Raw genomic sequence first — 12,232 nt, forward strand, 5'->3', positions numbered from 1 at the left:
GGACCCGACCCGAATGCTTCGCTCACGGCCTGGACGGGTCCCGGTTGGGGTCAGGACCCATTGTCCTAGCCGCTCGCGTCGCCCTCTCGCCGAAATCGGCCTAGGTGGCACGCCACCATAATTGGACGGGCGCCGTTAAACAGCGCCCACCCCCTACTCGCCGGGCTACTGGCCGACATAGTAGCAGTATCCCGAAGGAACGTCTACTATCCCGCCCGGGGCGTACCAGAACCAAACCATTGCTCGGCCACCGTTCCCCGCGGACGTATCCACGAGGATGGGGAAGCCTCCCAATGGCAGGCCCATACTAGGAGGTTGCCCGACCACACGCCCCGTCTCCTATTCAACCTAACCTAACCTAACCTTTTTTTTTTTTTTTTTTTTTTTTTTTTTTTTTTTTTCACTTGGAGAAAATCCGTCATGGAGACCCGCCGGCCCCGGGGGAAGCCCGCGGGTACTGTGAGACTCCTACTCACTAAAAACTCCAAGATGTCCCTCATCCAACGCCATGTGCCGGAGTCGCGGGATCAGATTATAGTCGACCGCAACTCCGACGGCGGTGGCCCACCTAGTAGCGGGCCCCATCTCTGCGGGTTCCCTACCGGAACCCACCACTTCCCCCTTCTTCCCTGGGGAAGGCGCGCGGGGACATGCGCGCGACTTCTTCGGGCCTAGTTCGGTGGAGTGGGACCGCCCCCGCGGTCGTCACCCCGGCCCGGTAGCGATCTAGGGGCAACTTGCGCCGCCCCTGCCTCCTCGATCGCTAGGAGGGGAGTTGATGTCCATCCCCTCTGTACCACTCGTACGGCCTGGAGCCTGTGAGGTGGGCCGCTTCCCTCCTTTGCTTCTGGGCGGGGTGCACATCTTGCTCCCCACCCAGTGGTCCGCCCGACGGCCCGTCGACGCGCAGAGTGCGCAACTTGGGGTCGCGGCACACCCGGCGACTTTATGTCCGGCTTCCCCGCATCGGTAGCATAGACCGCTGCGGTCTTCTTCCTGCGTGCACTGACTTCTAGGGTGCCCACTCTGTAGGCACCGGAAGCACCGCAGCGGTCTTTGCCGCAGCAGCTCCACCTTTGCGGACACCCAGCCAAGCCGGATATGCCCCTCAGTGGTGACCTTTTTCACGGCCCCCACCGGGCCGCGGACCCAGCAAGACCCCAAGGCTTTAGGGCTGCTCCTCCTTATTTCGCCGACCCTTACCTCCTCGGCATTGCACTCTCCGTCATGCGCAACGGCGGCGGCGATGTCCTCCGGCGTCAATGAGTCGTCCAGGCCCATGACTCGCATTTCCGCGGTCTTTGAAGGCCTGGAGACCGTGGCCACATCTTCCGGGATTAGGGCCCGGAGTTTGGACGCAAGCGCATCGGCCCTCTCGGCGTTGGAAGTGCCGGAGACTTCAAGTATCCGCCCCCCGGTAATCGCGGGTCGAAGCCGCAAGCCGTCTATTCCGAGGGGGCGGAGATCTATTTTGTCCTTGGCCTCGCGTAGGATGTTGGCGTAAGTGACGCCCTCTTTTTCAGCCGCTTCCCCGATGGTTATGACCACCGCCGCAGAGCGGGGCAGCCGTAACTTTGCAGGGAGCGGCGGACTCATCTTCTTTTTGGGCGTCTCCTTAGCCTTCTTTGCCGCCTGAGTGGCGGTGGCCGTCTCCTGGTTTTGGGGGACCGTGGTCATCTTCCCCCGACTTCCCCTCACCACCTTAGCCCATGACGAGCTGCCGGCGGTGGGTTGTGTGGCTGGAATAGCCGGGGATTCCACTGCTGGGGGTTGTCCCTGGGGCGCAGTTTTGCTCGCCCTCTTGGTCTTGGCCTTGGACCCGCCTTTTTGGCCTGGGGGGTCAGAACCCCGACCTCCTACTTCTGGGGCAGGCTGGGAGGCCACCGCGTCTTGGGGCTGCTCCGCTGGTGCGGTTTCTACTGCCCTGGGAAGGGGGATTTGTCAATCGTTCCCCGGACTTCCTCCATGAATTGGGTCATCATTTTCCCCACAATTGTGCGGACAGTGCTGCCGACGTCCCTCATAATTTGGGCCCTAAAGGTGCCCAGCTCCTCACTTTGGGGTGCATCCGCCTTCTTCGCCGGCCCGGCCGATTTTGCGGCGCGGAGCTCGGCCACCTCCTTGCGGAGTTCGCCTACTTCTTGTTGGAGCCGGAGGTTCCGGACCATCAGGGACGTGACCGAACTCGGGATAGAGTCACTCTCAAGGGTGCTCATTACTCTATTAATCCCGGTCAGCCCTTCCTTCATTGTCTTAACGAAGGTCCCCTTCAGGTTTCCGGACCTCCGGATGGCGTCTTCTATGACCGCCGTATGGTCGAGAACCGACAGGCGAACCCTGCGGATGATCTCTGCAGCCTCCTCATTCCGCGCATCCTTTCCACCGTCGAAGAATTCGTAGCGGAAGGCTTCCAGCTCTTTTCTTTTTTGCGCCGACACCCGTGACTTGGGGCCGGCGGCCTTCTTTCTCCCCTCCTTAAGTGGGCGGTTTTCCGCCGCCGATGTCTCATCCGAGTAGGCCTCCGAGAGACGCCTTTTGCGCCCTGGTGGCAATGTCTCGTCCAGGTCCATATCAGACAGGCCTGTGCACGAGCTCGCCCGCGAAGAACCGCAGTCGATCCCGCGAACAGACCTGGATCTTGTCCTTCTGGCCCAGTGTTCCAGGTCCGAGATTTGTTCCCGGCTGGGGCCAGCCTCTTCAAAGTCAGTCCGGTCACTCCTAGTCAATACAACCGCGCACTCCTTCAAAGTAACTCCGTCCTTCTCGGACTCCCTTCGCACACCGTCCTTCGCGGACACCATCGTCGCTACGTCCTTCTCGGACACCTCATCATTGGTTTTTTTGTTCATTTCCATCTTGTTCCCACGAGTAGTGGAGAAAGTTGCACAGTAGGCAGAGCTCCTATACCTATCTGCGGCCTCATACGACTGAGTGCGGCTAGTTCTCAGAAGGTGGTGCCCTCGCGGCCGAAGTTACTCCTCCGACCCGGACGCCCCGGGGAACACGCTAGCCGAAATGAAATTCCAGCAGCGTGCTCCACAAGACGACCTGTCCCTCGCCGGGCACCGAGCTTAAACAAGAGGTTTTTTATAGAGGTTGACTCCTCGCGGCCCCGGGCGGTTAAGCCAAGAGCCCCCGCTCCTACACTGGGCCGATAGACGTGATCACCGACACCCAGTGCAGGTTTACGGTTTGAAGCCAGTTGCACCGAAGTGCTGTCCGGCTGCGCAGTTAAGCACCCACCGGACCTGACTTGTCAGTAGGCAAAGACGAAAAAGAAGAAAAGAAAACAGAGTTACAGAAAAGAGACGAAGAAAGAAAAGACAAAGACGAAAATAGAAAAGACAAAAGAGGTGCCTACTCCTACTCGCCGGACTATCGGCCGACATAGTAGCCGTATCCCGAAGGAACGACTACCATCCCGCCCGGGGCGTACCAGAACCAAACCATTGCTCGGCCACCGTTCCCCGCGGACGTATCCACGAGGATGGGGAAGCCTCCCAATGGCAGGCCCATACTTGGAGGTTGCCCGACTCACGCCCCAACCTAACCTAACCTAACCTAACCGGAGGTTATAATTGTATTCCGGTCAGGTGTAGACCATTGGAGGGAGTTTTAGTGTTGTTCGATAGATGGCTTTGCACTGAGATGCGCCTATGTGTAATAATTTGATAGTTATCGTATGTGACGGTGTAATTGAATTAATTGATTGAATTAGCCAATGCCGAGCCGGTGTAGGAATAGTTATTAATTAATGTCGTATTAAGTAATGCTCACTCGGTTATTCCAAATCAGCAAGTGTTACTACGACAACACTAATGGTAGTACAATTTTCAATTGAATAGAATAAGAGCTGAGTTTCTTGTCAGTTCATCTTAGAACGAAAGCACTTCGAACTGACGATGACATATATATAGTAATTTTTTTTTTTTTTGTAGCTGTGACGTGGGTGAGTGGAAAGAGTAGTCATGCTCACTATGTGGCGGCGTGGTGGTCCGGGTCATTGGGCTGGCTCCCTAAAATTTTTTTTTTTTTTTTTTTTTGTAGTCATGCTCACTAAAATGTCCAGACATGTGGCGGCGTGGTGGACCGGGTTATTGGGCTCCCTAAAATATGGTCGAGCGCAGTGATGGCTGGCTCATTCGTCGGTGCTTGTAGGGATTGGTCTGCTCTTATAACTACGACTGATTTAATCTTATTGTGTTATTATATTTGAGCCTAAATAAATTAGTGCTGGTCGGTAGTTTGTATTCACACGTTTCGACTTGTAAAATATGAACTTGCAAGGATTGTTTAAAAGAGCAACACACAAGTTTCTTGCTTATTCTTCTTGTGATGAGACAGCTTTCCGAATAAGCGGTTTTATTATATAATAATATAATATAATAACAGGATTTTATTACAGCGCATTATTCGATTATGCTTTTAATGAGTCTCTGGGAACAGTAAATTATTCATGTAGGTACATACATTTCAAAAATGAACTTTTAATGTAGGTACATACATTTCTTTCATACATTTCATACATTTCAAAAATGAACTTTTTATGTAGGTACATACATTTCTTTCATACATCTCATACATTTCAAAAATTATCTTTTAATGTAGGTACATAACACCCCATGTCAGACCCCTTGTATTTGGAATAAACTTAAAAATAATGGCAAAAATATTAGAGAAATATATTTTTAATACGAATATTGTTTTATTTTTGTTCATCAACTTTATCCCTCACTAACAATACTAGTAGTAGTACATAACCTGGTAATTTAGCACCGCTAAAGATATAGAAAGATATTATTATTGTAGATATCGAAAGTTATACAAGTAATTCTGAATGTTATCAAGTTCAAAATAAGCACACATTACTGGCTTAGATAATAGGGTAATATTACTTGTAATAAAAACATTTGTGACACCCATATGTATACATATTACATAGTAAGTACTTATGCCCGCGCCGTGAGACTCATCTAAGCGTACAGCGCATGCGCGTCGTGCGGTAACCACACCGACCGACCAATAGGAGCGCGTCTCTCGCGCTTCCAGAAAGTTCGCGACTAATGGACGGTATAGTAGTAAGGCAAGTCCAGTGACATCATTATAATATTTTCTCGTTAAGTTTTATTGTAATATACATATTTTCGTAATAAGTAACGTGTTCCCCCGTTACACATTTCTATGACAAAAAAAAAAAAAAAAAAAAAAAAAAAAAAAAAAAAAAAAAAAAAAAAAAAAAAAAAAAAAAAAAAAAAAAAAAAAAAAAAAAAAAAAAAAAAAAAAAAAAAAAAAACCTAGACCGCCCCAGTTCACTTCATCTAGGATTGAAGTTTTAAGCTATTAAGCTTAATTAATATTCCTTCTTTTGAAACCGAATTTCATTTCATTATAGATATAAATTAACTGACCCGGCAAACCTTGTTTTGCTTTAAAATTAACTAGCTGTACCCGCGACTTCGTCCGTGTGGAATAGTGACCTTTACCAAATAAATAATAAATATTTAATAATTTAACTCGAAAAATCCAAAGAAAAAAAAAAAAAAAAAAAAAAAAAAAAAAAAAAAAAAAAAAAAAAAAAAAAAAAAAAAAAAAAAAAAAAAAAAAAAAAAAAAAAAAGTTTCATCGTACTAGTTTTGAAAAGGACGAATTTCTTCATCATCATCATCTTTCATCTTATATTTCATTTTACCCTCTTAAGGATAACATTTTACATACTTAGAATGTCATATTTATTTATATTTAGTCAGCAGCCTAAAAAAAAAAATATTTTTAATTAAATTATAAGATTATAAATTAAAGCTTTAGCTTACAAGAAAAATGACGATATTTTCATATAGCCTTTCATGTCCCCTTTCAACCCTTTTTCGCAAAAAAAAAAAAAAAAAAAAAAAAAAAAAAAAAAAAAAAAAAAAAAAAAAAAAAAAAAAAATTGTCTTTTAAGCCTTTCTCAGGGTCTACATTATCTGTGTACCAAATTTCAATTAAATAAGTTCAGTAGTTTTGGCGTGAAAGCGAGACAAAAAGACAGACTGAGTTACTTTAGCATTTATAATATTTGTAAGAATATCGCTATTAAAAATAGGGGTTGTGAAAGACGGGCCAAAATTTAGGCGTGTATGTATTTTTAATGTAACATAAAAAAAAAAAAAAAAAAAAAAAAAAAAAAAAAAAAAAAAAAAAAAAAAAAAAAAAAAAAAAAAAAAAAAAAAAAAAAAATATTGCGGCCCCCCCCACCCCTATGACTTAGGGGTATAAAAAATAGATAACAACCCTACCTCAGACCTAGCAAATATAGGTACATATCAAATTTCATCAAAATGTGGGAGAAATATGGCAACTAACACTGTGATACGCAATTTATATATAAGATATATATTCTCAATAGGGAAAAGAAGGGTATATATAGAATACATGAAGTATATACCAGTAAATTCATTGTAGCTAAAATCAGTCTCTTACACCAAACGATTGAAAAAAAAAATCGTATAGCCCGATTTTGATACGTACGAGTATAAACGTATCAAAATCGGGCTATACGTATAGCGCAGACGCGTTGCAACATATCTTCATAACTAACATAATATATACATTGGCACATAAGCCATATCTGCAGAGTGTCGGCTAACGATATTATACCTACACATTTACATTGAATCTTGAATCGTCCCTAATGAGGTACACGATACAATTACCTACATATCTATTATATACCTATCTTAACAAAACAGATGTCATGTAGATTGAATTGAATGCCATCTATTTTCGTGCTTTGTTACTAAGCACCCACTAGTAATCCGAACTGCTTCAGATCTAGCGACATCTAGCGGCTACGGCGGCGAAATAAAATTGCCCGAAGAATAGCCCGAGTTAGGAAGGAACTATTTTCTTGTATGGGATGGGGTATCTGTATGTAATATTATGTTATCTGTGGTTTAAACCAAGGGCAGGCTACGTGCGTTTCATATTGATATACCCTTTCCGTTACCCTGTATACGTCGCCTAGGGCCGGTAGTTCCTTTGACAGCCGGCTAGTAGGAACGTGCAGGTTTGGGTCGGTCTGTCTGATTCCAGACGGCACCACGCCAAACACGTAAGGCCGCAGATTGTCCACCGTTGTTTTTATAAATATTGTATTATTTTGATGCCTCGTTTTGTGAGCCCACTTTGGAAATTATACACATATAGTACAATTTTTTTTAAGGATTATCATCCTTAAAAAAAAAAAAAAATTGTACTACTACACTGGAATGTGAGTGGAGTATAATAAGATGAACATGAGGTCAGAAGTCAAGTCAGTTAGCCCATCGTGACAAGTTCACCAAGAATTTATCACGATGGTTTCCAGGGGGAACCGCGTGGAGGTCAACCTGATATCCCCTTCCCCCCTTATACGGTTATTAGTTTTTTTTTTTAAATACCTACTCGTGTCCGCCACTCTAGTCACAATAATAATTATGTACGCTTCACACAGCTCTATGTAGTACAAAGCTCATGATATCTTATGTTACGGGAACTAAACAACTGATGGAAATACTTAAACACAATGTTTATATGCAAATTTGTAAACGTACATTAAAAAAAAAAAAAAAACCCAATATGTATACATCAAGATACGATCACACATGTATACATGTTTGCAACTTGCGAGGATCGAACCCACAACACTTGGAAGTAAGTCTAGCGGTTTACTCACTGGTTTCTGCAGTTATTTCGCTTTGCTGCTCTTTGAAATGTGTTTCAGTGAAATTACAGGGTAATAGGCGTGACATCTTAGTGCTCTGGATCTGGGGTATCACGGGTGTTATATGATGACGTGGTGCCCGTGGTGCTGTTAATGTGTATAGGCCACGGTTAATGCTTACCATTAATCTGATGGGCCGTCCTCGTCAACTTGTTCAACACATAAAATAGAAAAAAAAAAATAATAATAATCAAATAAAACAACTGTAAATTATATTAACAAATCTATATTATTTCCTTATAAACATTCCATTTGTTTGTTGTATACACCTACAATATATATTATATTGCATCTTACATTAGTTTAATAGACAATATTGAATGCTAGTCTCGAGAAACTTTTTTGTCCTCCTTGTCCGTAATCTTTGTGTACGTGTTAATAACGAGTTGTTTATTTTCATAAGCCCATGCCAGCAGCACACATATGAAGCACACCGCTCCGACACCTATGTGCATTACTATCGAATCATGTAACAATTTGTTTTCCGAAACTTTAGTTATGCATCCCCCAATAAACAGTGCTAGGAGAAAAATGTTTCCCACATAAAGTCCATCCAACGGTTTATGACTTGTGTCCTTATATTTCTCGTGTATAAAATGTATACTGTGCACAATTCTAGCGAACATATTTATACAATTTGATATAATAAAGCCTACAGGTCCTAATACGTATGTCAAGACATAAGACAACAGAAGAAAACTAATTGAAAAGAACACCATCAAATAATTATAATTATTCAGTTGGACACTGGTCATTGTAGCGAATGCATAACACTCCGTGACACCATTGACAGCCAACAGCACAATGGCCAAACAGTGGCTGCGAAGCAGTTGTACCGGCAACCCACTCTCAACAAATGCCTCGCCACCATACAACAACAGTAAAGTGCGCGCGTAACTCTGCCCAAACACTAACACTATCAATCCAATAGAAGTTACAGTCTTACAAACGTGTGACAACACCGTACAGGACTCTTGCACTTTGTACTGGTCCTGCCTGTGCACTGGCAAGTCTCTATTGACCATTTGTGTAAAGTAAAAATAGCTACTGTCCTCAATGGGCCTAAAAACAAATCTAGCAGCGAGACTACCAAGATTATTCACCACATCATATGTGGCTTGCTCAGAAAATGACATAACAGGGTTCACGGACATCACATACTTTTCGCCCTCTGTCAACAGTTGCTTTACTACACCTTGTTTGGCAAAACTGATAGTGAGAGAACTTAATTTTTTGTTGAATGTTGTACTAAAGGATCCCAAATACTTTGGAAAGAAATCTTTTATAGATGTAAACTGAAAATCCTCCATATTATCATATAATTTGTGCAACACTGATTCGGGAACAAATCTTGTTTTCAATGCCCCCTTGGCATACAGTGGCTTCTTTTTAATGTACCAAAAGAAGAAGACATAATAGCTAAGAACAATGACTCCAATACTGCCCACTTGTGCCACTGAGAAAGCAATCAGCGCTAAAGACCTATCATAGAAAATAATGGATAAAAACAAGATGCTTCTAACAAAAATGTGCAAAGTATCAAGGGCTACTTTCAATTTGACAAAACAATACAACTGAGCAACCAGTGCCATATTGGCTGAACATAATTCTAAAACACATGAAAATGCTACACTCCAGCAACCAAATGCATATTGAAATGCATATTCTGGATTACTTAGAGGTAACAGGTTCAACCAGACGTAAACAAAAATTAGGGACAAAACAAAACTAATGGGTACAGAAAGCCAGATTTGATTAATCATATGACCCCAACTAAATTCATCTTTCTGGCCCAAACATGCCCGGTTGAAAGGTTCCCTGCTCAAAAATAGTATTGTACTCTCCAACAACAACAGTCTGACATTCATTATACCGAGCACTTCATGTCCTACGTTCCTGATGACCCACGCATTTATTAAAAATGTAATACATCTAAATAATATCTGAAATAAAATATTAAAGGAGGCATTTTCAAGACTGCTCATTAATAAATTACGAGCCATATTGATAACTTAGAAAACTTCAAACATTGACAGTATTTCCCTCTGACACTGCTAATGGTATGCTTCTCTTTACCACATAAATCTTCTTATTTGATAGACATATAACGAACCAATGGTCATCGTAAGTGATGGATATTTTCTTGAACTTTTCATTTGGTGAAAAGGCACACGGATCAACTCTGAAAAATTAAAAGCTTTATAAAGATACCAACTAGATATATTAATTTAAGTCGCAAGTAGTTTATGAGGTACCCACTTGTTAGATAACGTGATGAGATCAGTAATTATCGTGGCAACACGTTCATCGTTCTCAAGATCTCCACCAGATTCAAGGACTGCACCATCCTCCGCGAGTACCAAATAACCAATTTGGTCTGGAATTTTGTCCATTATATTACACCTGCGAATTAAACACTAATCAGTTACTTTTGACAAGTATTGATTGGATTAATTTTTATAATACAATACTATGTACCTAGTGACACAAAGAATTATGATATTAATCACAGCAATCACTTTACTAGTAAAAATACAAGACTGGAAACAACTTTAAGTCAGTTTAGTTGTTACTCAGTTGTCATTGCCATAGTTAGTTGTCACTCATTTTGTTAGTTATCTACTCTATATTGAAAAAAAAAATGTGGTCTTGCATACAGCAAAAATAATTTTAATCTTATAACAAAATCATTAAACGATTACTTGTTAAGCTACTACGGCGACACAACGAAAATTCTGACTGATATAGGTATATGTAAGTACAGGCATCTCCAGCTTCCAAATTACTTATAAAAATCAGAAAACGTAATGATTAGAAGTCTTCGGATTATTTAATGATCAGAAGTGCCTAAATTTCAGTATATTTAAATAAAGAATTTTCTATTCTATTCAAATAAAAGCGCTAATACCTTTGTATCAAGCCACCACGAAAAATAAAAAGCAGACATACATTGTCCGCATTTCTAAATTAATTAAAACAATTACAGAATTCTATTCTACCTATATCTACATTATTAAAAGAACAACTCTGGAAATTACTCCTAGACGAACATGCATGTGTTTACTGCTAGAGAAAATGTTTCCCTAGTAGCTTTATGTTATACTCGAGACTTCGTCCGCATGGAATTTAACAAAAAAGAATTTGAGAATATTTCTAAAATAAAGGTAACCTAAGTTACTCCTTATTACATCAGCTACCTGCCAATAAAAGTCCCGTCAATATCGGTCCAGCCATTTCAGAGATTAGCTGGAACAAACAGACAAAAATTGTAAATAATGTTATTTTGGTGTATGTACCGTATTTACCATACATTCATATGAGTATAGTAAAAAAACGGTTATTTCAATATTACAAACAGACACTCCAATTTTATTTATATGTATAGATGTATAGATTCCACAATATGCTGTCTCCGCTTTCTCACCATAGGGATTTAAAACTAATATGTTAAAATGAAAATTTACGATTAAACAAATCGGTATCACACTTGGATGAAGAATACTCTTCAAGAAGTCTATTCTTCATCCAAGGCATCACCGGTACAGTGCAACCAAGCTATAGCTGGTAACATTGTTGGAAAATTTTACATTTATACCTGTCAATTTAGTGTCAGTTCAAAGTGTAAAGTAGATATACCAAGTGTCAGTTAAAAAAAAAAACAGACAATAGTTACATTTATAATATTTTTTACCTACGTTTGAAAGTTTTGATTTATGAAATACTAAGTTTGAAAAGTAATTATAGTACATGTGTGTTAAGTGTCTTAAAAGAAGCCTGCTATTCAGGTAATCCTGTTTATATATAATTCACTAACTTTTGTAGCAAAACAGTTTATAAAAGTATACTCGCATATCGAGTATAAATTTGTAATACCATAACCAAAATCTTATTTCAACTATTTAATCGCACTTGGTTTCCAAATATTATTTCCCTTATTACTTTTTATAATGTCAAGTTTTAATACATGATTTCACACTTAGCTATTATACATAAAACATGCTATGCTTGTTGTTATTGTTAAATACCAATTATTGGCTCGAAATATGCCTGCCTATTGTCACAATATGCACAATTCACATATCATCATTTAGTTTCAAGGTCAGCAGAGGTTGTTGATAGAAATACTTAGAAGTATTATTTTGTCATAATACATAGATAACATTCAGATCAATAAAAATCAGCAGGAATAAAATTGTTGCAAGTATTTGAACTCACAACCATCAGAAATAAAACTGTATGTGAGAAGATTTATTATTTATATTGCAGGCTCACCACAAATACATGGCCTCTTGTTAGTTCATAGGAACAAAAGGCATATTAAATATAATTATTATAGTGCCTAGATGATGTTGTAGTAGTATTAATCACTACTTAATACTATACTTAATGTAAACTATAGTATTAAACGTAAGTAACATACACCTCACACTCACTACTCTTTTTAATGAGCAATGGTTTTACCATTATTATTTAATAATACTTTGTCTATTT

The 12,232-nt window shown here is 40.8% G+C and overlaps 2 protein-coding genes across 3 annotated transcripts; both read right to left on the reverse strand.

Annotated features, from left to right (window-relative positions):
• Positions 1-8,040: 8,040 nt before the first annotated feature.
• LOC131845218 (protein RFT1 homolog) lies at positions 8,041-9,744 on the reverse strand. Its single transcript, XM_059194294.1, has one exon. It carries the CDS (start codon positions 9,742-9,744, stop codon positions 8,065-8,067), a length of 1,680 nt encoding a protein of 559 aa, XP_059050277.1. The 3' UTR covers positions 8,041-8,064.
• Positions 9,725-10,325, reverse strand: LOC131845321 (ragulator complex protein LAMTOR4 homolog). Of its 2 annotated transcripts, none has more exons than XM_059194406.1 (3): positions 10,220-10,325; positions 10,001-10,144; positions 9,725-9,923 (listed from the first exon to the last, which is right to left on the reverse strand). In XM_059194406.1, exons 2-3 carry the CDS (start codon positions 10,132-10,134, stop codon positions 9,764-9,766), a joined length of 294 nt encoding a protein of 97 aa, XP_059050389.1. In that variant the 5' UTR covers positions 10,135-10,144; positions 10,220-10,325; the 3' UTR covers positions 9,725-9,763. The 2 variants fall into 2 exon arrangements, with proteins under 2 accessions (XP_059050389.1, XP_059050459.1); XM_059194476.1 differs by having other exon boundaries at positions 10,001-10,158; positions 10,220-10,317.
• Between the last annotated feature and the right edge of the window lie 1,907 nt (positions 10,326-12,232).

The sequence above is a fragment of the Achroia grisella genome, unplaced genomic scaffold, assembly GCF_030625045.1.
Source record: "Achroia grisella isolate CSIRO2021 unplaced genomic scaffold, CSIRO_AGI_Agris_v1 utg1056, whole genome shotgun sequence".
Lineage (NCBI taxonomy): Eukaryota > Metazoa > Arthropoda > Insecta > Lepidoptera > Pyralidae > Achroia > Achroia grisella.